General features: G+C 38.2%; 1 protein-coding gene across 3 annotated transcripts in view; it reads right to left on the reverse strand.

Moving 5' to 3' along the window:
• LOC127648030 (inactive rhomboid protein 1-like) overlaps positions 1 to 27,662 on the reverse strand; it is a 58,529-nt gene that overhangs the window by 7,603 nt on the left and 23,264 nt on the right. Inside the window, exons 2-14 of one of the 3 annotated variants that reach the window (XM_052132596.1) lie at positions 14,756 to 14,900; positions 14,365 to 14,504; positions 11,452 to 11,556; positions 8,223 to 8,436; positions 6,119 to 6,325; positions 5,561 to 5,683; positions 4,957 to 5,117; positions 3,964 to 4,215; positions 3,396 to 3,507; positions 3,232 to 3,306; positions 596 to 757; positions 386 to 486; positions 229 to 292 (exon numbers count right to left, since the gene is read on the reverse strand). In XM_052132596.1, coding sequence (XP_051988556.1) covers positions 229 to 292; positions 386 to 486; positions 596 to 757; positions 3,232 to 3,306; positions 3,396 to 3,507; positions 3,964 to 4,215; positions 4,957 to 5,117; positions 5,561 to 5,683; positions 6,119 to 6,325; positions 8,223 to 8,436; positions 11,452 to 11,556; positions 14,365 to 14,504; positions 14,756 to 14,872 — 1,833 coding nt within the window. In that variant the 5' untranslated portion in view covers positions 14,873 to 14,900. Of the gene's footprint in view, positions 1 to 228; positions 293 to 385; positions 487 to 595; positions 758 to 3,231; positions 3,307 to 3,395; positions 3,508 to 3,963; positions 4,216 to 4,956; positions 5,118 to 5,560; positions 5,684 to 6,118; positions 6,326 to 8,222; positions 8,437 to 11,451; positions 11,560 to 14,364; positions 14,505 to 14,755; positions 14,901 to 27,662 lie in introns of all 3 variants that reach the window. The other 2 variants (XM_052132595.1, XM_052132597.1) reach the window with 2 other exon arrangements.

Raw genomic sequence — 27,662 nt, forward strand, 5'->3', positions numbered from 1 at the left:
TATTTCAGTGTCTGAAGTAATTGTGTATTGTAATAATTATACAGTAGGAACGGGATGCCATTCATCTGAATTCATGTTGCATCGCATCACGACAGTGGAGAAGGGGTACAAAGTTAACCATCACGGTGCATAAAAAAAACAAAAACAAAACTGTAATACCATGGTACTCCTTTAGTAGCAGATAAGCTATGTTTCACAAAACTATCAACACTTTGATGCAATAATTACCGGCCACTTGGTGATGTCATCAGGCCACTCGTGAGGTGAAACTGAGGCTGGCTCTATACACGTCCTACCAAAAACACAGTAAGCACTTTTGTTAGACATGATTGCTATATGAAAATGATTAATAGGAGTATTGACTGATTTTGCAGTATTTCCTCACCTGGGGTCTTGATGACACACAGAGCCATATTGCCGGTGCTTCCCCTCCAGCTGGGGTACGCTGGGATGCTGGGGCCATTTTACCCACACAGCCAAAGTGCTCTGAACAAGAGGGAGAAAGACGTAGAATGGTAAGTGGCCTGACAGCTTCTCGGTTGGGTGAACAAATGTAAAATCTAGATTTTATCTAGTTTATGGCTCTTGTACATACAGAGCACTCATCCTCTGAGGTCTGAAGACAGCCAGAGCGGTCGTTGCGCACACAGCAAGCAGAATTTCGCTCCAGATCCTGTTTTTGTTTTATCAGTTCATGTACCTGACTGTCCCTTCGCATACAAGGTGAGAATTTGGCTCCCAGGTGAATCAGGGACTCCTGATAAGAAGATAACAATGATAATGCTATATTATGCACTAGGAAATTCATGCTAATGAAATATTTAATAATTGCCTAAAGACATAGGGAGAGTTTCACTTTTGTGCTTGGGGGGTGGGGTTACACAATTAATGCAATGTCAATTTCAATTTTTACATATCATGGGAAAGTTTGAAAGTTGATTGCTGGCACTTGAACACCTTAGAAAAGAAGATGCACACTGATAGTCATGAAAACCGGAAAAGTATTCTGATACAGCATGTAAAAATGCAGCGAGAAGGGTAGATCATGGAAATTCCAAAAATCAAGATAACATCCAGTGTTTTTAAAAAGTAATCAGATATTACTTTAATCATAACTACACTATTCTATTTGTAACATATAACTACAATAAACAATAAAAAAAAATCATACATTTTATTTGTTTTATTCTCATGTTCAAACAGTAATAAAACAATTTCAGCTGTAGCTACTGGGTGGGCGCCAGTGTCAGAAATTAACTTTTTAATTAAGGGGCAATTTTTGCCCCTGGATTTTATTTTCAGGGACATATTTTGTTCCAACCATTCAGGACACTATAGGCTGGATATAAAGGGTTAAACTTACAAAGGAGTCATGTGACAAAACAACATGGCACCAATCACTTCAGAGTTTGTCTTGGGGAGAAACGTCAACAAAATTACATCTGGTAAGAAACCTCACTAAGTTAATACACTGAAACCTGTTTGAGTCAAGCATAAGTCTCTAGTTTCATCCGATATGTCATTTAAAAAATGTGGTAGATTTATTGCTAAACAGCAAACTGTTAGACCCAATGACCACTATAGTGGACTATAGGGCTATTTTCCCCTTAAAAATTGTCTATGTTACGTACATAATCTTGGTTTCCTGAGGGAAACGAGATGCTGCGTATGATCTCTATGGGACAAGTGGTCTGAAGCTGTTATACATTCAAGGAAGCCAGTGATTATAGTTTATAAAGATGGATATTTGCCTTACAAAAATGCATCGCTTCACTTCAGAAGGCCTTTATTAACACCCTGGAGCCGTATGGATTACTTTTTTGATGGATGATGTGATGTTTTGGGTTTCAAAATCTAAGGTACCATTGACTCCCATTATGAAGCTTGGAAGATCCAGGATATTTTTTTATATAACTCCGATTGTCATCCAACTAGGATGGCTTGAGGGTGAGTAAATTATGGAATCATTTTCATTTTTGGGTGAACTAACCCTTTAAGCGACGTCCCCTAGGGAGCTACATCATGGAATCCATAAAGGCAAACAAGGGCTTAGACAATTTGTGCACAGAAGAACAGAAAATCTGACTCAATTGCGTAAACGCGAGCGCCTTTATGGAGCCCGTGACGTAGCTGCCTAGGGAGAGTCACTTAAGCGACATCAACTAATAAATTGCTGTAACTTTATAAGGGCTTCATACCACGTGACACTCGGACGGTGTCCCATAGTGATCATGCGTAGCTCGAGTTTCATGAAAGAGAACCTATATTTACTGTGCATTATCACATTGAGAATCAAATGCAAACCATTGAGAATCAATGGGTACATTTAAAAGATGGAAAATATTGTCTTCAGAGGCTTTACATGGAGTTAAGATGAAAATAAGATGCATTTTGAACTGTTCTGAGATCAGTGCAGACAAACAGCACACTGGAGGTTAAGTCACACACTAAATAGGGAGCATCCTATACCTTTACTATCAAGCAAAGTATATTCACAAGTGCACACACACACACACACACACACACACACACACACACACACTTTCAGGCTGCAGATGATGTTTGGACCACTCAAACATGGGACAATGATAACAATTCCTTAGATTCTGAATTTATATTGTATAATTTTATACATTGACAGTGCAAAGAGAGAACACAGAGATTTTGTTGCCAAAGTTGAAAAAACTTTTCAAATAAAGTAAAATAATTTTTATTTGTGCATTTTCCCAATAAACAAAGTTCCAAAGCAGCTTCACAGAAAATCAGCTGTAATGTCTCAAAAAACAGGAATAACCAACACTCCTGGAAACATAAACAATTTGATGAAAACAAAACCAGATTTTCTATAGCTTGGTATTCTTTAATATTTCACAGATTAGTCCCTCTGTCCCCATATGAGGACATACATTTTTAGGAAAACTATTTGCTCAATAAACATGCAAAAAAAATACAATAATATTCTAAGTGCTACTAGTTACAAATCATAAAGGGAAATGGAAAATGCTCACATGCAATCATGCTGGGTATCAGGAGGATATTAGAAAATATTACCAGATGTTATAAATAAAAAAACAGCAGAATTCATTACAACGGCATTTTTTCACTTACATTTTGAATATATATAATGTGTATTTCTGCTGAATTTTTGCCCTGAGCCCCCCTTAATTTCTGACCCTGTTGGAGGCACTCCTCAAACTCTATGCCCACTGTCTTTTGCACGAAACCACTTACCGAACTTGGTCCAATCCAGAAGTTTTCTTGCTGCACAAATTTGACATTTTCATAAACACCTTTATTTCTAAGAACCTTAGAGAGAAAAAACAAACAGCGGATGGTTATAAACAGGAATAGAACAAGGGACACAATGAAAATGTAGGAAGCATAGCAGTACTCACAGAATCAACAGTTTCATGTTGAGAGAAGCCCACTGGTGCAATGCCATAAATACACAACGCCAAAATAGTGATCAGTATGTGAACGAACGTCATCCAATATGTAAAGAAAGGCCTGAAAAACAAGAGAAAACAAAGCAACACAAATTATCATCATTGTCAGTGTTTTAAAAAATGGTAACACATATTATAGACAGCATACTGTATAACAAATCTACCTATTTATAATCATCTAGACTAATATCTCGGCCAAGCCAATTTATTGGCCGATATTTTGCCATTTTTCAATAAAGTTCAATTTGTTAACATTAGTTAACAGGAAATACCAATGGACAATCCTTTTACATCATTTATTAGTCTTGGTTAAAAATGTATTTTTTTAACATTATTTAATTCACTATGAACTAACAATGACAATTTTTATTTTTATTAACTAACATTAACAAATATTAATAAATGCTGTAAAAAAAAAATGTCATGATTAGTTCTTAATACCTAATGCATTAACTACTGTTAACAAATTAACCTTATTGTAAAGTGTTAGAGATTGAATGTATGTGATTATTCATGCCTGTGGTCATCCATGTCCTCTATCTGTTGTTTCACATAGCTGTCAATGCGCTTGCGATATGTACGGTTGGTCAGCTTTCCCACCATGCCCAATCCATACGGCCTTTTTTCTCGAGCAAAGAGCTTCTTGACCGGTACGGCAATGCGCTGTCCTCTCCGCTGACCATTCACACTCACCACCTCCTGCTTCAGTCTGATTTTAGGGGATGCCAATGTTCCTTCTTTAACCTTCCGCCAGCCACGCTCTAGAGGCCTGTTTGAAGAATACGGACAGAATTATAGACTGTATATACCATATCTGTACTGTATATAGTTCTAGACTAATATCTCGGTCAAGCCAATTAATAGGCCGATATTTTACGATTTGCCGTTCGGAGATTTGCCAAACCACCAGGCCACTTAACAGAACTGTTAGCGCCACCTTGTGTCAGACATACAACATCTACAATCCATGACTACAATTTTCTGCTTGATGTCGGATTATTTAAAGGAATAGTTCATCCAAAAATGGAAGTGTTATGACTGGAGTGGGTGAGAAACAGATCAATACTTAGTCCTTTTTACTATAAATCTCACCTTTCGCATTATTTCACATTCTGAAATATATGATTTATAGTAAAAAGGACTTAAGTATTGATCTGTTTCTCACCCACACCAGTCATATCGCTTCTGAAGACATGGATTTAATCACTGGAGTCCTATAGATTACTTTTATGCTGCCTTTGTGTGCTTTTTTGAGCTTCAAATTTCTGGCCACCATTCATTTGCATTGTATGGACCTACAGAGTTGAGATATTCTTCTAAAAACCTTCATTTGTGTTCTGTATAATAAATAAAGTCATACATATCTAGGAAGGCATGAGGGTGAGCAAATGACAAAAGAATTTCATTTTTGGGTGAACTATCCCTTTAAAATTGTCCCACATAAATTGCAGTATAAACAAAATAGCTCTCTTTCTACAGGTCTTCCAATGCCTTGTGGTGTGAAACTCACAGCATTAAGTGACTTTTCTCTAATTCGCTTTTGTCCAGCACACTGCCAGTGAGCTCAGACTCGTCCAGCTGTTTGCTATCTATGTCCTTCATGGTGGAGTCTGATGGAGACTCAAACACCTCATCATGAAAGGTGGACATCTCCTCCTGCATCAGGATGTCCTGTGGCCACACAGAATAATAAAATATAAGGCTTGTTAATAATTACAAAAAATAAACACCTCATGACCAAACGTATATGAACACCCACTTCTAATTACCAACAGTTAATACCAGTTTGGGAAGTGCCCTTTTCTGTTCCAGTATGACAAAATCGAGGTCTATAAATGATTTCTAATGTGGAGACTAGTGTTTAGGAGTTCAGCCTCCCCATGAAAACACCACTGAACACCTTTGGCTTGAATTGCAACACAGATTTTGAGCCATGTTCCTACATCTAGTGGAAAGCCTTCCATGAAAAGTGAAAGCTGCTTAAAGCTGCTATTCTTAATGCCAAAACAGACGCAACAAGCACATATGGATGAGATGTTTGGGTGTCTACATACTTTTGGCCACATAGTAATGTGTGTGAATATATACGGATGTGTTTAGCATGGTTTGATTACCCTAGCAAAGAAAGATGTATCCAGTTCATCAGGGAAGTCCACAACATCCTCCTCAATGAAGCTAGCAGGAGTGAAGCTGCGTCTATGAGCACGCCTTATTGTGCTGTCTCGCAGTGAGCGACCCTAGAAAATACACATAAACAACCACATAATCAATCAGAATTAAACGATTTACTTGGAATAAATCACTAAAATTATGAGGAATGCAAAGAGAAACTTTGTTTTGTGATAACTTGAATACCAGCTCCGTCTCCGACCTCTGTTAAAGGTTCTCTTAAACTTGAATTTCCTCAGTTGACCCTTCACTAAGCCCTGCATTAAAGCGTTACTGATCAAGCGTTGCTATTTTCTAATGTAAAGCAAGTCTATGGACATCCTGTGCCTTTACAGAAATGAACTAAAATATGGTAAAATGCTCTTGCAGGATTACTTTAGGAACCCAGAGAGGATATATATTTTTTCTGTGGATTAAACTACAATATATTATTTCATACGGACATTTGCTCCAAGGTAAATGAATAACTTAATTGAGCATAACCTACCCAGGGCCGTGCTCACCTTAACCAGTGCTGCAGCTGCTCTGAAGCTCATCTTAGCCACAGACTCACGTTTGCGTCTGCAAAGGACCCGGTTCAGGCCTGATCGCGAGCTAGTAAAGGAGCAGATGGACGCAGCGCCGGGTGTGATGGGGGTTTGAGGGACACTGTAGCCATCCACTTCTTCAACCATGCGAAATGCACGCCCTCGTGCCAGTGGGTCCACAATCTGAAAAGAAGCATTTCAACGCATTGTTTGACAGAGGAATTATGATTGAAAGAATCCCTTCTCAAAAGAATTGGAAAATCTTGGATGATTGATCACAATCAAACATAAGACACTAAAAACACGGTGCACACAAACAAGTTGAGTTTGGACACACATGACTGAATTTATGTTTCTCACAATCTTTAAAGTATCATGAAACCCCAAACCCCATTTTTTTTATAAATGTTAACAGATTGGTTACACATCACTGAAAAAAATGAAATCACTCATTATGTATATTGATAAGAAGAAAGTGTGCTTTTTTTTCCGTTTTATTGAGCCATTTTGTTCGTAAAAATAAAAGTTGAAGTAATGTCTATGATTGGTAGGCCAGTGCACATTCTGAGCATTTGTCCACATTGTTCATGAGAGGGAACTGTTCCATCCAATCATTTGTTCAAATACAGAAGAAAATTATGTAAATAGAAAACTCAAATTCATGTTAGCTCTCTTTTTGGGATCCTTTACATCATGCAAAAGTTTCCGGGATTTACACCAACATTTACCGCTATTTAATCAACATAAAATTGGAGTTGAAATACTGGATATCTTTACACAAACAAGGTTAGTAAAACATTTTATCACACTAAGGTCATGTTAACACGTATTATGCAAGTATTGTGGCTATACTTTTGAAATAGTGTTTATATAATGTTTTGTGTATTGGACCAATTTACTTTCATTGTATGTGCCTTGATACACCGTTTAAAAAAAATTAATAATAAATAAATAATTATATTTATATATATGCAGCCGCCATATTTGTGACCATCAGTGGGAGGAAACTATGCCGATGAATGGGGAAAAACCACTGGTACGTCAAAATAAACATCTCTCGTTCAGATGTTACAAATGTTTTGTGTTGTATTCTGGTCTGATTTGTTCACAAAATTACAAAACCTCTGCGTTGATCCTGTTTGCATAAATGTAAGAGCTACTTTTAACTCCTGCAGGAGGCTTTGGTCATATCCCACAGCAGAGCACCTTAAAGGTATATGGAATTTTTACAGGTACAAAAGGAATCTGCGTTTCCATAGAGAAAAAGCTAATTGTGTACATTTCGCCTCCCAGATGTCCCTCATTTTTGTCCTCTGAAGTATCACCATCACAACTGCATTATATCCTGTATATTTCTCCAGCAACTTTTAATGACAACTGAACTTGATTGTCATGTAAAATTAATTTTAGAGTCATAATGCAATTTAAAATATTAAATTTAAAATATTAAAAATGTTGAACTCAACATTGGAAAAATAGTTCTGATTGTTTAGTCTTGAAAAGTGTAGAACATTCTGAGAATGACATTCAGCTGATTTTCATCTACAGAACAGGGTAAAGCTAATTTAAGTGTGTAAAGAAAAGGCATTATATATATATATATATATATATATATATATATATATATATAAAAATGTAGGTTCGGTAATTAATTTTATTTTATGCTTTATTCTTTTGGTAATTTATTTAATTTAATACAGGGAATTTTGCCGGCATTTTTACAAAAGTAAACTAAACAATAAATTTATAGAATTGGGCTCCATGTTAGTGTTTGAATGGTGTGGAAAAGCAACATTAATAAATAAATGAATGTCTATCATGATTAAATTAATCACAAAACGTAGTTAGTGAAATCAAGTCACAGCCCAGGATAGTCAGCACTGTCAGGACATCATTTTCCTGCAGCTCTAGAGTGATCATTTCACATTCCCATCCTTCCATTTGTGTTATTTCATGCTTACAATGACTTAACTATTATTCAGAAATGTGGACAATAATAATATAAATCACATAAGAGTAAGTAGGTGTGTCCAAACTATTGACTGGTACTCAAATCCTAATGATTTGTAGCAATCTGTACCTTCTGCATGCCATGCTGAGATGAGGGTACATATAAAGGTGGTGGTGTTTCTGTGCTGGTCAGAGAGATGTTGTCCTGGCTGGGCAGCTCCATCTCACGGATCACCTGAGGTTTCAGCTTGCCATATCGGAGGCTGCAGTGCCGCAGGCTCTTCCTCTGCCATTTCTGTGTGGCGTCGCCGTCCTTACTGACCCCGAACCAGTCAGCCGTGCCTCTGAGAGCAACCAACACAATGCGTTTAGCTTCAGTACACTGATCCGAAGGCAGAGACCACACACGCATGTGATTCCTGACTCGCTTTCATCCCTGCTGCTGTACTTGTATACACTCAAACGTGTCCTTTCACAATAACTGTATGCACTGCAATGGTAGTTTCCTCCCAGCTGTGCATAAATGACATTTAGGAAAGTTGGGTGATGTAAGTGTGAGAAACTTCTAAGGAAACAGGGTAGGGACATGCCCAGACATGTTTCATTGCAAACTAATGCTTCAGCTAGACTAATGCCCAACCTTTCTGCACAGCTATTTGGCGCTGCCATTACATAAACTAGGTTAATATCTGATGCACAGCTTCATGCTTTAACAGCAGACACATTTTACAAGTTAAATATGATTCATGTTCCAGTCAAACAGATAAATTGTTGCAATCATAATGTACTTCCACTGGGCTAGAGGTTCAGTAAATACAGCCTCCTGCTCAAAAAACACGTGTTTTTAACTCATATCTTATGACACATTACAAAATAATGTGACACTAGAGTAAATAGTGAGTAATTTTATAATGACCATGATTTGGCATTTTTCAATCACTATGACAATTCTCAACAAGCCACATAATTTGAGGCATCATTCATGTAGCACTAAATTTATTACAGTTAAGGGTTTATAACAAAGTAACTATGGTACATATTTAGTAAATGCTTACAAACCATATTGTAGACAAATCATATTTTAGACCCACAAGTGCAATGAAAGTCACAACAACCTCCAGAGTGGTTGAGTACAGTATGATGTTCCCCATTTGATGCATTTCCCATTTTGTAAATGTGAATGTGGTCTTAATGTTTGTATAATTAAGATTCCCAATGCTTACCATTTTCCAGGAACATTACCAGTGTGTTTTCACATTATGTTTGAGTGGCTATAAATAGAACTCACTGGAACACCTGGAATCTAATCTCCCTCTCTCTGACTCACTGGAGCTGTGACACTCTGCCAACAAACACAACTCAAATTGCGGCTTACTCCATTTCATCTGAAGGAAAACAAATAAACCCTGCCAGTCCGGGCACAGTGTCAAAGTGTGTAAAAATATAGATGAATGTGCCGTGGGCTCATAAAGAAATTTGAAGTATGTAGGTTTTATTGACAGGCTTGGGATGTTTCTGTGATAAGCTCCGTTCACTTGAGAAGAATGGCTACAATGAGCTGAGCTGAAATGTTTTGTTTTAATGGTCAGAGAGACTGAAAGCCTGTCAGTTTGCAACAGTCAAGAGAAGAATCCTAATTCCTCTCAAACAAAAGAGAGAAGATTGGAGCTATGTAAGGCATGACAAATGATTTCAAACCATGCGAAAAAACATTTGAAATCATTTGTTCAATGATTTTGGACAATGCCGCAAAATGAACCCTTCCCAGAGCTGTAATCACTGTAGTCAATTGAGGGAAACACATTCCCTTCAATATTCAGTAAAGTGGTTGCTGAATGGAGCAATTGCCGGTTCTTAAACGTTTACATTTGTAACCCCAGTCTTGAATATTTGGGTACATCCTTGTCCCTACTGTACCAATCATCCATTGATATATAATGCTAGAAAAAGTTTAATTTGATGGGTCTTTCTGTGCTATGGTGAAATTAGGGTTGGCAACTTTTCCATACTGGCAGAAAGTCCCATATTTGGGCCAAAATGAAGATGTTCCATATGGGATGCCTCTTCTCCCATATTTAATGCTTGAGGGGATGTGATTTTTATTTTATTATTTTTTTTTCATTAATAACAAGCCTGAACCAGTGCATTATTCAAAAATGGACCAAAATTAGCAAGAGATTGTCGGGTCCCACTGGAGTTCATGTCGGGTAGCAGGGGCAGGTGGCAGCACCAATGCACAAAATACAACTTAGCCTAGTTGTAGCTTAAATGGGTACTGAGCTACAATTTATGCACAACAATATATTTGAGTGTTGCACCATGAAACATATGTGAAACTTAACCCTCCATATAAAGTAATAATTTATGGAAGCCTGATTAAATGACATCAATAAACTGTGACAAGATAAATCCGAAAAGCACGTCTTTTCAACACTTCTGTTTAGAAATGTGAAGGCTGCTTATTGGCTCAATAAAGAGCTTAGGACCTACTAGTCAAGTCTTTCATTAAGAAGAGGTGGTGCAACCAAATTAAGTACTGAATTAGTTACCAAGTAACTAGTAATTCCTAAGCTCTAGTTTGAACTTTATGCCAAATTTAAGTGAGACCTTTCACACAGCTGGTGCAACCCTACCCAGATTTTTAGTCAAGGGTGACTTTCCTTTCGACATATCTTTTGACCATTGGATGTCCATGACTTTCCACACTTTTAAAAATTAATGCTCCAATAAGAGGTTTTTACAGCAATGCCATAAAATAACCATTTACGGTTCTACAAAGAAACTTTCAGAGAAAAGTTTTTCAAAGAACAATTTATTAAGAACCGTTTTATAGTCTAAAGAACTTTTTGTGCAATGGGAATGTTCTTCATGGAACCATACATGCCGAAATTTACGATACAATATCCATGCAAGCTCTGCTAAAATAAGTGTAATGTAAGTGGCTACAGAAAAGAACATCTTCTAAATATGTGGTTCTCAACACTTTTGACTCTTTTGAAGTCCCAGAAACTATGAGTCAATAGATTAAAATACTTATGATTTCAGACATTTCATGAATTTTAGTTCATATGTTTATACAGCATGTAGGCCTACACCATGGTTTTAACTAATTTCACCATTTAAATTAGCTTATCATATTTGAATGTAATTATTTAATAATATTTTTCAAACTCGATGTCTCTTTGGAAGTGTGTTGAGGTCCCCTAGTGGGCCATACTTTTCCAGATGACAACCACTTCTACAACAACTTCAAAAACGAAACCAAACAAAGTACCATTCTGTGACGTGTGAATTATATTCCCCCTCATTGTGTGTCCTGTGTGTGCGAGGTTCCTCGCCAGGCCTCCTGCAGTCTGTACCTGAGCAGGGTTCTGGAGAGGGACTGATGCCTTCTGAACCCATGGCGGCCTGCACGGTGACCCTTAATGGGCACAGTGTTAATCCTCTCAAAGTGCACCCTCTTGCTGCTATGGACAGGTGAGAGGACGGAAGGTGGGAGAAGAGGAAGAACAGGACAATGAAAGAAAGGAGAGAAAAAGAAAAGAGTGAAGGAGTGTGAGAACAGCTGGAAGACAGATTAACAGAGCCAGAAAGCAAGATTTGCACAAACAGAGCATTCTAGCTGGAGGGTTATCGGTCCACAATGGGGCTTATTATTTAGAGCGTGCAGACCTGAAGGGATAGGTCACCCAAAAATATAATTTCTGTCATCATTTACTCATCGTTGCAAACGCATATGACATTCTTTCATTCGTGGAACACGAAAAGAGAATTTAAGATTATACTGGACACTCTTTTCTACATAATGAAAGCAAAGGGGGACTGAGTTTCAATGATGCTGTAGTTTCAATGAAACCATTTCATGTCTACTTCACTTTCATTATATGAAAATGAGCAGTCAGGATATTCTTAGAAAGTTATCCTTTTGCGTCAACGGAAGAAAGAAATCCATGCACATTAAGAATGGCATGATAGTGAGTTAACAATGACAGAATTTACATTTTTGTGGTGAACTATCCCTTTAATTAGAGTCTGCGGAGATGATAAGCAGCATACTGTATAAGTGACACACACACACACACACACACACACACACACACACACACACACACACACACACACACACGACAAGGCTGAAAAAGAAACCATGTAAACAGGAAGTACACAGACACAGGTTCTATTCAGATTTGGTTTATCATGAAGAATGGAGCCATGGAATGAGGAATTTCAAACCCTCCAGCACATGGACTCACATGCACATTCATTACATCTCAGGCCAAAACAATCCCAGCAAACAAATCAGAAGAGGGAATATCAGCTTACAACCAAAAAAGGGCCACATCATTCTCTAACACTACAGAATCAAAATACACACACAAATCACTGACAGAAAAACAAAGAACGTAAGATAATTGGCTAAGTTTATGCACATTTCACCAAGTACAACTCTTGTAACAAGGTTAAAACAAAGTTAGTAAAGGGAAATTACCAGAGTTCATTAAATAAAAAATGTACTTGCCAGATTTACTTAATCTATTTGGGTTGGGGCAGCATGAATATATATATTTTTTGGTTTACTGAAAATGGGCAGAGGATTTCTAATTCCCACAATGCTTTGTATGAGACTCAACAGGGAGAGTAAATGTTAAAATTAAGTGTTATTTTATGTCTTTGTGCAAGATGAACATGACGGGGAGACTTAGCTTTTTATGCTTTGTTACAACAGAACATAACAGAAGACTTTCTGATATGTTGTTGTTTTGGGTGTTACCATCATGGTAAAAGTATTTGTATTTGACATATTCCTTTATCCATTAAGCAATTACTGTGCTAACCGTAGCATCATCACAATTCTGTACCATAGACTGTAAAAAAAAAAAAGATGGACAACGCCCCTTCGCTCTTTTCCATTGGTGAGAACTGAAGCTGCCAGTGTCCGGATATGGCACTGACATATTGGGACTTGAGTCTGCGCAGTTGCGATTTCGGGACCAGACCTGCGCAGTAGTGAGCAGGAAGTAAAGCCGCGAAATCAAGGCCCCGCCCTCACTCTCGCTGAATCAATCGCAAGCACACGCCCCTGCACTTTTGACTTTTGACGGTGTGAAATAATTATGTTATTAAATAATTTAGATATTAAATTTAAAGCTCCAATCTCCTCAGTCCTCCGAAAATCCTGAAAAAATGTCATCTGGTGCTTCAGTGACTACTTCGCTCAGAGAACCTGTCAATCACAGCTGTCAATCATGATGTCACGGCACCGTTTTTATAGCATCAAATAACTAACTAAAAACAAACTTATTTTGAAAACAAACACTTGAAATTACATCAACGTGATAGAAACTACAGTAAATGACAGAAACTATCTTTGGAAAAAGATATGTGAAGTGTAATTTAATTGTTTAGTTGGTCTCACGTCCCCTTGAATAACATGGGGAGGCGGGGTTTATGACATATACTAGGACCAGTCACCGGGGGGCGATAGAGATGTTTTGGCTTCACTTTTGAGGGCTTGTGCGGCACACTTGTTCTGTACTTAGTAGTGGTTCCCTACTCGTATGTATTTAGCATGCCAACATTTACCGTCACTAGCTAGCATATCACTAAAAGAGTTTGATTCAAGTTATTATGTTACATTTTGGTTATTTAATTCAGTTAGGTTCCCTCTACTTGAAGTATTAAGTTGAAATGACATGGTCATTTATTTTTTTAGTGTAGCGAGCTGCCATTCTGTTTCCCACCTACATATACAGCTGCCTTCTAAGACATTGTCCTACCTTAAATTACGAGGAACATTTTCAATATCAGAATTGGAATGCCCTGCATAGGCAGCAACTCATAAGCATCATTCAAGTGAATGGGAGACTCAACAATTGACTTCATTAGAGTTTGGCTCATAATGCAAAGCTAACAACGCAATACTCTGATAACATAAGTAAACAGCACACACCATCATTAGGTAAAATAGTATATTTGTAATTAACTTAATGAGATTTAAACGCATTAGATCCTTTTTATTAATATATACTGAGCAAATTGTATTTATATCACTGACTTTTCTCTTGCTTCATACTTTGTACCTTGAATGGAAATGGGTATCTTAGAAGGCAGCTACCTTTTGGAACGGCATTCACCATCATGCCTTAAAATGCCAGTTAGTAGACAGTAGGAACTTCTTAAGGTTTTCGAACAGTGCCATAACAACGTAACCTCTAAAACTTGTGAAAGAGTATATTACGGGCCACAACAACCAGACGTAATACCTCCCTTACCTCTTGATGGTTTGAGTGATTGAAGATTGACGCTGGAAAGCAGCTCGCCGGGGGTCAAAGAGGTCACGTGGAGGGGAGGGGAGATGGGACGTCTCCACAGGCATACTGACACTGCGAAGGAAACCTTGCCTCTTCACTGGCTGCAACAGAGGGACATTGACAGGATTGGAAACCAGAGCTTAACTCAGCATAAAAAAGTGTGGTTTGTCAGTCTGGTTTAAGCTAGACTAGCTGGTCTCCCAGCCTGAGCAGCTCACAAATGCAAGACAAGTTTGTCCACATTGGGAGACAAGCTAAAACCAGCTAAGACCAGCAAACCAGCTTAGGCTAGGAAAGGACAGAATGGAGTGCGAGATAAAAAGAAGGTGGAGGTATACAACACCTCTTGTACCTGGACAAAAGGGTGTGGTTCGTCCAGGGACACCTGAGCGGCAGGAATGTCCAGTTTAAGCCAAGGCGGCTTCTTGCGTTGCAAGCTACTGGTGCTGTCTCGTCTGGGTTCAGCCATGCTGCCTACCTCTCCTTACACCTGCCAGCTACATGACAGACACAGAGATAAAGAAAGAGATAAAGACAGAGATGTGAATTCTCAAAAGTTCAACCAGTTAATCTGTCAAAGTTAAGCCTATGAGAGTCTATGGTTACATGTATGTAAATAATATATTACCATACTGCTTACTGCATAGCATATGCTGTATACTGCCAACTATTTGTTTTAAACAGAATGTGACAGTATGCAGTATGTACCTGTATATGATATGAATGATTAACATTTATGCTACATTGTTGCCATATGGTATCATTGCGTTGCATGTTTAATACAATGAGTGGTGTCCAGTTAAATGGTCATTTTGCTATTTTAATCCAATTCAGTGTAAACTTGTAAACTTTTAGCAGTCAGGACAGAAATGTTGCTGTGTAGAATAACCTTATCTTTTGACAGTCAAATAATAATACAATTTTTAAATCTTTTTGCATGTTGCAAGTAACACAGATGACTTACTACATTTTCCAAGTGTACAACCAGGGCATGCATGCATAGTGAAAATTGTCATACTAGTAACATTACACACACTGCCTACTACAGTAAATGTCTAATTGTAATCTCTACTAATAGTCAACTGTCTAATTACAGTAAAGGTACTTGCTATGCCACAAGATGGCAGTCTGAATTCACCACAAGATAAAGTTTGAGACAAACAATTTAAACCATTTTGCTGCTGAGGAAACCACAAACTGTAAAAATAACAGTCTTCTCATATGTTTGCTTTTACTCAACACACTCAGAGCCACTTAACTGACGAGTAAATGTTTCTATTGTGGGGGTAGAACAGTTTACTGTCAGTAGATTAAGTTTAAAGCTACTGACTTTATACCACCCTCTCATTAAAAGTGCTGCTTTGTGGCTGAGCAGGAAATATGGGAAAGGCCACCATTTTTCTGTTCCTGCAGCATTTTCCCATGCTTTAGTTTACAGAGCTTTTGCGAACACCACCATGTGCAATTGGTAGAGAAACTGTCAATAAAAGCTTGAGAAAACTGCCACAGTTTTTTTATGCCTCTCATCCACAGTGATACGAAATGCATTTTCCTCCAACGAAAATCTAGACTTTCGAAAACTCTCTTCATAACTGCATATTTGATGATGTTAGGAAACTGAAAACAAAGCCATCAAAAGAAATCCAATTAGTGTGGGCATGCATCGTAAATACAATCTCATAGATGACTGATTTGGAACATTACTAAGTTAATGGGGCATATACAATTACATATATACAAAGAACTTCTGTATGCTGCTCACCATTTGGAATAGTCATTGCATTGAGACAGCACATATCGTGTTGAAATGCTGCCTACATAGGTGGCTCAAAGAGGTCTGCTAGATTTGGGCTCCACTACAGATATTTAAAGTTCTTGAAAACATCTGGAGTTCTTTTTCAGAACTCATTTTGTCTAGTGGGGATCATTTGCAGTGCAGCAAGTCTTTGGATTGCAAGATTTAATTGCCTTTATTAAAAAGAAGAATGGAGAGAATGATTAACGACTGTTAGAACCATCATAATTAACTGTGTAGATACTGAAAACACAACTTAGTATTATGAAACCCATTTATAATATATATATATATATATATATATATGTATGTCAAGGGAGTTATCTAGAAGCAAAGGCTTTCTGAGCTATATGTTCACCCCTCAGAATGGCCTCTAAATCTGTTCTTGGTTACACTTAGCAAAACAGATTTAACACAAGACAAATCTTTTTAGCCCTCATGATGGAGCGATGATGGAAGCCACTGCGAAACAAATAAATCACAGAAATTAACAGTTACACAGAAGTTCATAAACCCTGAATCTCGTTGAACCAGAGTCTAAATTTAAACTGTAAATTTACTGTATAATTTATTAGTTGCTGATCAACCAGCCCCCAGTCAAGAAAGAACTCCTGCATCTGTGCCGTGGTTAAACGCTCTCCTTTCATTCTGCATTCACTGTGATGATTGCGGGATTACAGAGCAGACAGGAACAAAGCCTCAGCTTTAAGGGCACCCCTGTTGGGTCATGCCAATGGTTTGCCACCACAGAGCTGAGTGGAGAACTTAAAGGAACCACATGCCAGGTTCAATATCCCAACAGAACCATTAAAGATATCTAATCCTAACATTCAAGTACTTCAGAACCCAAATTGCCTTAAGCTGTGTACGATTGTTAAAAGAGATCTTTTATAATGGTTGCTTGTCAGATTGTATGATATGACCCTTGTGAGATTTTATGAAAAAGCCAAGGCAGATTGTGCCAAATCAATGGACTTTGATCAATGGTGTCACGTTCTGACATCCTCATTTATATGCACAATTTTAATTGTATCACACAAACTTGAGCAAACCCATGTACTAATGTGTAAACTTTTGCCAGGAGAAAAAAGTTGGGAGTTAAAGCAGTCAAATTAAAATTCTAAAATTCATTGAATTTAGGATAACAATGCAATTCCCATTTAACTTTTTTTGGAGTGGTTCATTCTTTTTTTCTTTCTTTTTTTTCTCCCAATTTGGAATGCCCAATTCCCAATGTGCTCGTAGTGACTCAATCCGGGTGGCGGAGGACAAATCTCAGCTGCCTCTGTGCCTCCAGCACATCTTATCACGTGCCTTGTTGAGCACGTTACCCCAGAGACAGTGCATGTGGAGGCTTCACGACATCCAGCACAACTCACCACACGCCACATCGAGAGCAAATTACAGCAATCACAAGGAGGTTACCCCGTGTGACTCTACCCTCCCTAGTAACCAGGCCAATTTGTTTGCTTAGAGACCCAGCTGGAGTCACACAGCACGCCCTGGAATTCGAACTAGCGAACTCCAGGGGTGGTCTTTACTCGCTGAGCTACCCAGGCCCCCTGGGTTGTATAAGGTTGTATACCTTAAATTTGAGTTAAAATGTAGTACAGATTTGTTAACAGCCAGGTATGTTCTTTGCAATACAAACAATAAATGTCTTGTGACTTTTTCCCCAAAGTTGAAATAATGCCTTTAAAATTCTAATTTAATTTGAAATTGGTAATATTTAAGTAACAATTTTTAATTTAGTTTCCAAGCCCTGTTGACAGCGCCAATTTGAGTGTCTGGAGTCGATATAGTACTATATTATTGTATGTACATACAGTACTTTAAGAAGCTTACATTGAAAACCATTAAATTAATTATTATTGATGTACAGTTATGTACTTTAGATTGAAATTTTACTGGAACATGTGGAAGGGACAATTAAATACTCTTTAAATCTGGGTTTCTCTGCAGGCTCTATCCCGTAATACAGTAAGTGCACTTTGGGTAAAAGCATAAGCTAAATTCATAAATGTAAACATTTCATCAAGTTTGCAGTTTGTTTACACAGCTAAAAAGTGTGTGACTGTATTTATGGGAGAAGAGGCGAACACTGTAGAGTGTTCCATAACCCACAGCTGGCCTTGTTGAGCTTCTGCCCACTGTATTCTCCTGGGGATATCAGACATATGCAGTAGCCTTGTGACGGATGCCATAGTGTCAATGCACGCATAGGCTAGAGAAACTGACATTAAGTCTTGCCTAAAAGCATGCTTCTTTAATAGGCAAATGCTATAATGTTTAAGATGTGACAGAGAAACCAAGGGAATTAATTGCTAGCAATGTAACATCATCCTCTTTTCACACTGACTTTAGGCATCTGCAACATAAATCCAGCTGGTGGGAGAGTCAGTGGCATATTCTGCATGTTAACTTCTCAAGAAGCACTGCTGCAGGGGCTGGAGTCAAATAACAGGGGTGTAGAAGATAATTATCACAATTCCACAATGCAATGTGCAGACCTGGGGCTGGTGGGCTTCATTCAGCCTGCAGGAGCCCTGTTGTTTGATTTAGTGGCTATATTAATGAGGTGAATGTGGATACTGAAACAGACATTAAACGGTCATGGTGGTCTGTTCTCGCTCAAGGACTGACAGGAAGATTTCATGTTTTGTGCCCGAGGCCTTTGCGGGCTATCGTATAACACATCTGCTTCTCATATCTGAATTCTGCATCAAACACCATCAAGAGCTTTCATCCCACACGGAACGGTTTCGGTCACAATTTTGCTGTCTGAGACACATTTTGGGAATTGAATGAAATACATTTTTGGGCTAAATCTTGATCTACATTGCTACAAGCCAAGTCTTGGGTTGCTAAGTGTGACATGCTCATTGATGGGCAATTAATTGCCTTTGCCATAAATCATAGCCTCCAATGAAGTTTTGAACATGTCAAACAATTTCAGTTGCAGTCCTGTAGTTTGAAAGCTACAAAAAAGGCTGTCTAATAAAGCAGAGTTACAAATATTGATACTAGCTTGTCTGTATGATGCGCAAAATAAATCTCTTTATGAAGAATTTCCTTCACATTATGATCATACTAAGGAAAACAGCATTAAGTTCACTCTGAAGAATTAACAGATTTCAGTTCCTTATTTCGATGCAAAATATGTTCTTATACACCTTATTGTCCTTAATGCAGTATGATACAGTATGATATGGACACTTACACCCTGCTCTGTCTCTCTATCCACCAAGGGGTACTTAGCCTAAATAAGGTTGAAGACCACAGATCTAAACCATGGGAGATATACTGTATTGCTAGTTAATACTTGGATTAATTAAAACAACTTATAAAGGATTTTTCAATATCCTCTACAACTGAGGAGGTTTGGCAGGTCATGGGTAGGATTTCCTTAAATGAGACTGATATCCTCGTGGAGAGATTATGCATATTGATTTCTACACATGGCTGCCGTCCAAAGGATACAATACTTCTTTGAAGGTTCTCAGGCAGATTTATGCTCCCAAACAAAAAAGGAAATTGCCATACTCAAAAGCTTCAAAAAGGTCACTTGCATCAAGTTTAAGAAGAAAGTAGAGAATGTTACAATGTCAAACGTTTAAGAGAGCTGTAAGGGAACACTTGTCTGGAGACAACTCATATATGATTTGCTCTGGCGAGAAAGCTTTTGATAACATCCCTGCTTAAAAAAAAATATTGTTTTATTGTCTTAGCGGGTCTGGATGATCAGCTCTGTTGGCTGGTTTTAGAGTTTTTTTGGGGGACTTTTAAGCTTAAGCTGGGAGACTAGACCAGCTGAAGACCAGCATGACCAGACTCAGAGAACAGCTTAAACCAGCTAAGGTAAGCAAACCAGCTTAGTCTGGTTTAAGTTGTTTTTCAAGCAGGGATCATCAGAGTTTTCCAATTCTCTCTTTCTTGATGAACAACATGTGGTGTTGCAAACCTGTTTTTCTTTAAAATCCAAGCTTTTTATGTATAGCCAAGGAGTGATTTGTTTTGACTGTCCAATTATGTCAAGAGAAAGAAAATATCAGCTTTCATCTCTCAGCATTCCATTGTTCATGACTAGCTTCCTGCCCTTACGTTAGCACTGGCGAAAGCCTGCCACAAGCTAAAACTTCCTGTCGCGAGACATGATCCATTAAAAAAACAAAAGTATAGGCCTAAATACATTTTAAACTTGACTGGTGTTTCCAAAAGACCAAGGTCCTTTATTCAACATTTGGTCAGACTAATGCATTTGCAGGTGCTGTGTCTGCCTAATTAAAAAAGTAATCCAATATAGGTAAACAAGCAAGAAGAAGAAAGAATGGCTGTTGAGTTGTCTGTCAATACGACACAGCTGTCTTTTGTATACTTGGCTTTATGCTCTTTTGTAATGTCTGGGATCTTCTCACACCATAATTCAATACAATAACTTAATGAATGAGTGACACTTTATAGTCATGCGTGACAGGTTGTGTAGTAACAAAAAGCTCATGGTTTAAGCGGGCAACAGTAGCATGCAATGTAGCACATAAACTGTGTTTGTGTGTGGTGTTTTTTTGAGGGGGGAGGGAAGGTGGAGAACTGCACATTGTGCACTTTTCAGTAGTCCTTCCATTTCCACATCTCAGGACAGACCCTCAACACCAGCAGGTCTATCTAATAGAAACTTCCTTTGAGAATTTCTGCCATTTGGGCCTAATATAGAACAACCTGGCAAACCAGATACAATTGTTCTTTAAATAAATATACAGAAAACAGAAAAGTTAAAAGAATAGTTCACCCAAAAATAGCTGACATCCAACTTAGCGTACGCCCACCTATCTTTCTGTAAATTTTGCATATGCTCACCTAAAATGAGCGATGATATATATGGCCGCCAGAAAAACAAGTAGGCTATTGTCCGGTACTTTTCAATCTACTGACACAATGCCGCAGCACCGTTGAGTGAATTGTGAAATTCACTACCTGTTCAGCCACCACTACACCACTGGAGTGATGTGTCTTGAAGGACCCGTTTGAATGTATGCAAGTGTGAAAGAGATTTAAGAGCTATGTTCTTGGAACGCTTATGAGTGCAATTTTCTTGCCAGCACAAAGAGCAAGTGGACGACCATTTTTCCTAACAGTGTTAATAAACTTTGCAAGAGGTCGCACTGATGCCTGATTTCGTTTTTTGTTGTGCATGAGAAAAATGTAACCGTAAACGTTCAAAACACGAAAGGAAACAGCTCTACCCTGATCAGTCAGTGTGGCTCAAGGCGAATTCGGCATTGATTATTTGTTTAAAACCTCTATGAAAACCCATTGTTTTGATGATTAAACTAGTTTAAAATGGTACTAAATGTCCCACACATTCTAAAAAGCATTGCAAAGGAATAAAGGAGAAATCTGTACCACGAACTGACAGAAAATGTATCTAAGGCTTTCTATCCACACATCACAGACATTAAAACATATTTACCATTAACTTAAAATCTTTTCTAACTAATTGGACTTAATGTTTTCTCATAGCAGACAATCGAATATCCCCCCCAAAAAACAAAGACTTACATTGATGGAAAATTCAAATAGGCCAAGACTCTGTCACAGAATGTTCATGATTTCAAATTTCAACTGTCAATACTCCAAAATGTAACTTTCAAACAAGGCTTTGTCAAGCCAACATTAAACGTTTGTTTTGATAAACATTACCTACCTAGTTTATATCCATCCTCTCTTTTGAACTAATGCTTGTATTCCTTGATACTCCATGTAGAGCCTGATCTACATTTATATTTGCAACTGTCATGAGACCCATGAGACAATACCGAGACATTTCTAGAAAGCAAACTGTTACCAGCATACATTATGTAATGTTCTGGATGATAGTGTGCTGGTGCACCCAATGGGATTTTCAACTAGCTTAACCAGCAAGACTTTCTAGGTCAGCCAGCTTCACGAGAACGATCACGCTGGTTAACCAAGTTTGCTGGTGAACAGCAAGGCAATACTGGTCCATCAGCTAGAGCAGCATAGAAATTACTGCGGGTCTAGGCTGGAATTTTTAAACAGGGGCTGCCAACTGAGCATTGATTTTAATCGATACAGGTGTGCGTGCACATGCTCAAGTTTTGCAACCGTGTGTGTTTGCGTGGGATAGCAGGGTTTGGTGAGAGAGCCCTGGGGGTAGAAGGAAGAGGTTAAACGAGTGGGAACAAGTGAACACAGTGATGATGACCTAATTTATTTTTGTTTTTGAAATGCTGGACACTTCCTTCCTAAAGGCAGCACATCCTGGCCCAAAGCTCCTCACTCCCCATTCCTGCTGAATTTCTTAGACCCATAGTTCCTCCACATTCAAATGCAGCAACATTTATAATGTAATGTCTTTTTCCCCCCAGTCACAGAGAATTAAAACTCACACATTTTAACAGCGCTGTTATTTCCGCCCATGCCAGGCTGACTACTCCTTTCCTCTCACACACTACCAGCAGTGTCGAGTGGATCTGCCTAGTCTCAACACAACCACAAATCAAGGAATTCCCCCTGTACACCCAAACAAGACTGACAGTTGTACTTTAGCGCTTCGAAAATATTTTGTATAGAGACCTTACAAAATCAATGGTCCTAACAGTCCTGTATGAAAGAACATACAGTGATAATGAGATCACTTTAATATTCCAATTGTTTCTACAAGACAGCAATGGGACTGAAGGGTGAACAAAAAGAGATGTTGTTCAAGTCTGTTGCTCAAGAGTTTTCTCCTTAGGAATCTCTTTAGAGTTTCAACAATGACTATATTGACATGAACATGACCATTGTGATTAATAAAAGATTTGAGTCATATACGGATTATGCAGTTGTCATGTTAGAGTATTATTGTCCTACATTCCAGTTTCTAGAAATCTGAATAAGACTGCTTGGAATTCTGTGTAAGGTAAACATCTACTGTTCAAACATCTCTGCATGTACAATTAAAAGTAATCATGACTGCTACGAGACAGACAGTTGTTATAGTTAAACTATAATAGAAGCACTTTTTGGTGTGGGAACACAGATTCTATGTGCACGTTCATTGTAAGTGCCTCACTGTAACCTCAATTTTTTAAAAGAAATGATGGAAGAGGAGTAAAAGTATTTTTTGTGGTAATCAACATTATGCCAAAAAATTATGTCAACATGTTATGCACCCAGAAAATTCCTTTAAGTCTCCTGCACTATGAAAGAGTAACCTCTGAGCAATAAAATGTCTCTCCTTGTGTAACTACAGCTCATCTTGAGGCAGTGTTTCTCTGCATAAAGTGCAGATTCAGGCTTTTTCATCTGTTTATAGCTCACCAATTATGAGGCTGAAAACAGAAGAGGAGCTTGCTGGAGGATTGTGGACAAGTTTTGAAACAGAGTCTAAAAATAAAGACCATCTTCTGCAAGGAGAGAAAGCGAAATGGAGCCAGGTGACTCTGCCGCTACTGCACACTGCTGCCAGAATGACATAATCAAGGGTACATTGCCACGTTGAGCTCACTCAAGCTTCTGCTCATGTTGTCTCTTCTTGTGATGGATAAACAAGTGACACATTCAACTCAGACACACAGCAGAAATAAGAATTTGTTTAAAGTCAAAATGGACCCCATTTACTTTCTTAATGATTTACTTGGAATGTTATTCTAAAGCGTAAAAAAAAAAAAAACGTTTTAATTTAATGCTTTGTGCTATGCAAATGATTTTTGAGGGTGGTTACCAGGGCATTGCTCTAAGGTTGATATAGTGTCCTGAGAGTTTGTTAGCACAAAGCTATGTGGTTGTTTAGTTGCTAGGGTGTTCTAAGTGTTTGCTATGTAATTACTTACTGTCCAAATCAAAAAGGGTGTTTTGGTGGTTTCTTCATTGCTAATTGGTCAGTAAAATGTTCTAAATGGTTGCTAGGGGATTAGTATCTGGCTAAAGTCAGAAAAGGATGTTTATAGTGGTTGCTAGGCCATTGCTGTGCTTGCTAGGGTGTTAAGTGTTACTTACTGTCCCAAGCCAAAAAGGGTGATTTTGGTGGTAGCTAGGGCATTGCTAAGTGGTCAATAAAGTGTTCTATTGGATTAGTATCTAGCTAAAGTCAGAAAAGGATGTTTATAGTGGTTGCTAGGCCATTGCTGTGCTTGCTAGGGTGTTAAGTGTTTGCAAGGTAATTACTTACCATCCCATGTCACAAAAGCCAACCCCTAAGTACATCTCATCAAGCAAAAAACATTTATTTATTTTTTTCCACCCTTTTTTAGCGATTCTTTAACTTCTTTCTATCCACCAGGCTAAAATCATAAGTTCAATCGCTTTGAAAATTAATAGCACATAGGGGTTTGTTTAAATCCCTAATCCTAAGTATAAGCAATAATAATAGTGATACTCGCCTTTGCAAGCACAATTTATATCAAAGACATATTTAATTGCAACCTTTAAAGGAAAAGGGCAAGGCTGATTACTCATCCATCCAGGGTCTGCACAGCAAGACTTCAGCACACAGCACTCCGTCTCAATGGGTGGAAATACTCCACATAGTCCACCCATCAGGCTGCACACTCCCAAGCTGCTCAAGCCCATTACAATTCTGCATGCAACCACAGCAGACTGACACTATGACATGTGACAGTCTGTCGGCCCAAACCATTTAATCTTACACAAAAAACAAACACGCACTAGAATATCCTTTGCAGCTGACCCACTGATCATGTATCAGGGCAGGGGTGGGCAGGACTGTCTGTGTCTCTGGGCTGAGCAGAGCTTCTGCCGTTGCCCAAGTTTGCTCAGCGTGCCTTACCAGCACATCAGTCTCTTTACAGGAGAAAGTAAACACTTCAAAGTGTTCGACTGTGATTTATGAAGAGCACATGTGTGTGCAATAGGCACGGCATGCTTAGCCTCCTTCAAAGTGACAGCAGGCACCACAATAGGAATTAAAGCATGCATAAGGAACATTCAAATAATTCTAATCTAAAACAACATTCAAAAATACCAAATGGTCAGTTAATTGTATAATCATCTGCATTTAAAGTCAATATGAAAGCCTGTACACAACCCATTTTACTTTTGTAATGTGATATATTTCCAGCCCGATCTCTTGTTTTACTCATGATGTGTATAAAAAGGGAATAAAATACATTTTTGTTGAGGCTCCTATAGTGTTCATGTCACTAGGAACGTGCCATGTAAAAGTTGCAAAAATGTAGGTATAGTAACGTGCTTCTATGAGATTAGGTTGTGGAGTTCCATAACAAACTGAAGCCTGACTGAAAGCAAATTTGATAAAGCCACACACACCAATAGCTATTTGGCTATAAAGTTATTATCCTATAGTGAGGGCAGCCTCGATAACATCAGCAAAAAAGGAAATTTGTTTCAGAGAAAAAGCAAGATATTACATTTTGATTAAAGATCAAGAATCACCAAAACAAGAATTGAACACAATAAGACAAGGAACAATAAGACACATGGTCAATTCTGATTTCATACTGACTATAGCTAACCCCCGTAAACACCCACATTCTGTCTCAATATCTCACGCTCCACTGAAGCGATGCCACGATGGCTGCATTAGGCTTGTGCAGGACTGATTCCATTATCACAAGCAAATTACTCACATACTAAGCATCATCAGCTGTTACTCACTATGATCCAATCCAGAGTCACTACTGAAACATCCTCCTCTGGTTTTGTGAGACTCGAGTCCATATTGTTCAGTGACCTTTACTGCTCGCAGCATTGTGCAGACTTAAAGTTCTCAACACTCCCTTCCAGAAATAGCCTCATATATATTTAACAATCACTCAGGAGGCCTTAAACTGCAGTAACAGGCATGACTCCCTGCATAAGTGCCACTCAACATCATACTGTTCGGCTTCACCTCAAAACCACATATAAATGTCACAGCACTTCAGTAATTAATGTAAAAGACTCCAGAGAACAATATCAATAAATTTGCAAAAGTAATTACCTGATTAAGAATATTAGTTCACCCAATAATTAAAACTTTTTCTTTAATCACTCTAATGTTTTTCCAAACATGTTCCTTCTAGCCTTCTATGCATGGTAGGTGTAAGATTAAGGTTAATCGAAGATGTCAAGTGTTTTGGAATTTGGTTCAAATTTGAAACTACTGCAGGACAGGGCGAATAATCAAATTGATCAATTATTTAGTGACTCAAAATCCTTGAAAAGTTAACCACCTTTTTTTCTTCTTGATCTTCTATATACAAGCCTTCCCTCTGGTGACTATATAAGCAGAGTACACTCAACCTAAGAGTCTGCTTCCTCTAGGAACTTACAGCACAGATTTAGACAACTGTTCACTCTGATGGAAAAACAAATCTCGTCTGGATCACTGCCAGTGTTTGCAGAACTAACTCAAAGAAATTTAAGTTTAAGTCACAGTATGGACACATTTGACTTAATTTTTTTCTTATGCTCTTAAACTGTGAACAGAGTATTTTTGCAAAACTAAAATTTAATAAAAATGATTTTAAATGGAAAATAAATGGGTTGATTGGAAAGTGAAGGAAAAGCAGTCAACAGGTGGTCAGCATACATGAGAACTTGTTAGAAAAAGCATTCCAGGATGCACCTTTTGAAATTAAGGCTGATTTGAGATGGATAACATTAGGGTTAACCCAGATTTCTATTAGAATATATCCCATAATCCTGTTTGTAATTTTACAATTTTGGATGACTTTACTATTATTCTCAGATATGGAATGATGCAAAGAAATCCAGTAGCAGAAGTTAGACATCAGAGCATTGTTTTGGAAAACCCCCTCAAGATGAGAGAGAGGGAGTTCAACGTTGACATTTTAAAGGTCTCATCTTCCATTTCAGTGTCTAGACTGTCTTCCTTTCTTAAAGACATTGGGTGTACTCGACTAGAGAGGGTCTGAAGCATGAGCTCCACCAGAGTTCCTCCACTGTTGCAGCTCAACTTGTCAGAGATATAACAGGGCAGGCGACCTCCATTGTCGTTAGATCAGAATCCCATTACACTCAGTTTACAGTACATACTAATACACCTTATCAGATAGTATATACACATTTGTGGTGCACATTGTGGTTAATGGAATAGTTTGCCCAAAAATGACAATTCTTTCATCATTTACTCACCCTCATGCCATTCCAAACCTCTTTGACTTTCTTTGTACCGTGGAACTCAAAAATGTATATTTTAAAGAATGACCTGGCTGCTCTTTTTTATTGATGAAAGTAAACCGTCAAGGTCAGCAACCCGACACGGGCCTGAAGGAACCTAAGAAACCTTTGAGTTGCGGGCCAGGTTCAGGTCAGTTCAAACCAGTGGTGGACAGTAACGAAGTAAATGTAATTTGTTACTGTACTTAAGTAGCTTTTTTGCGTATCTGTACTTTACTGAAGTATTTAAATTTGGGGAGACTTTTACTTAAACTCCACTACATTTCAAAGTCACATATCTTACTTTTTACTCTACTAC

Source organism: Xyrauchen texanus, chromosome 8 (assembly GCF_025860055.1).
Source record: "Xyrauchen texanus isolate HMW12.3.18 chromosome 8, RBS_HiC_50CHRs, whole genome shotgun sequence".
NCBI lineage: Eukaryota > Metazoa > Chordata > Actinopteri > Cypriniformes > Catostomidae > Xyrauchen > Xyrauchen texanus.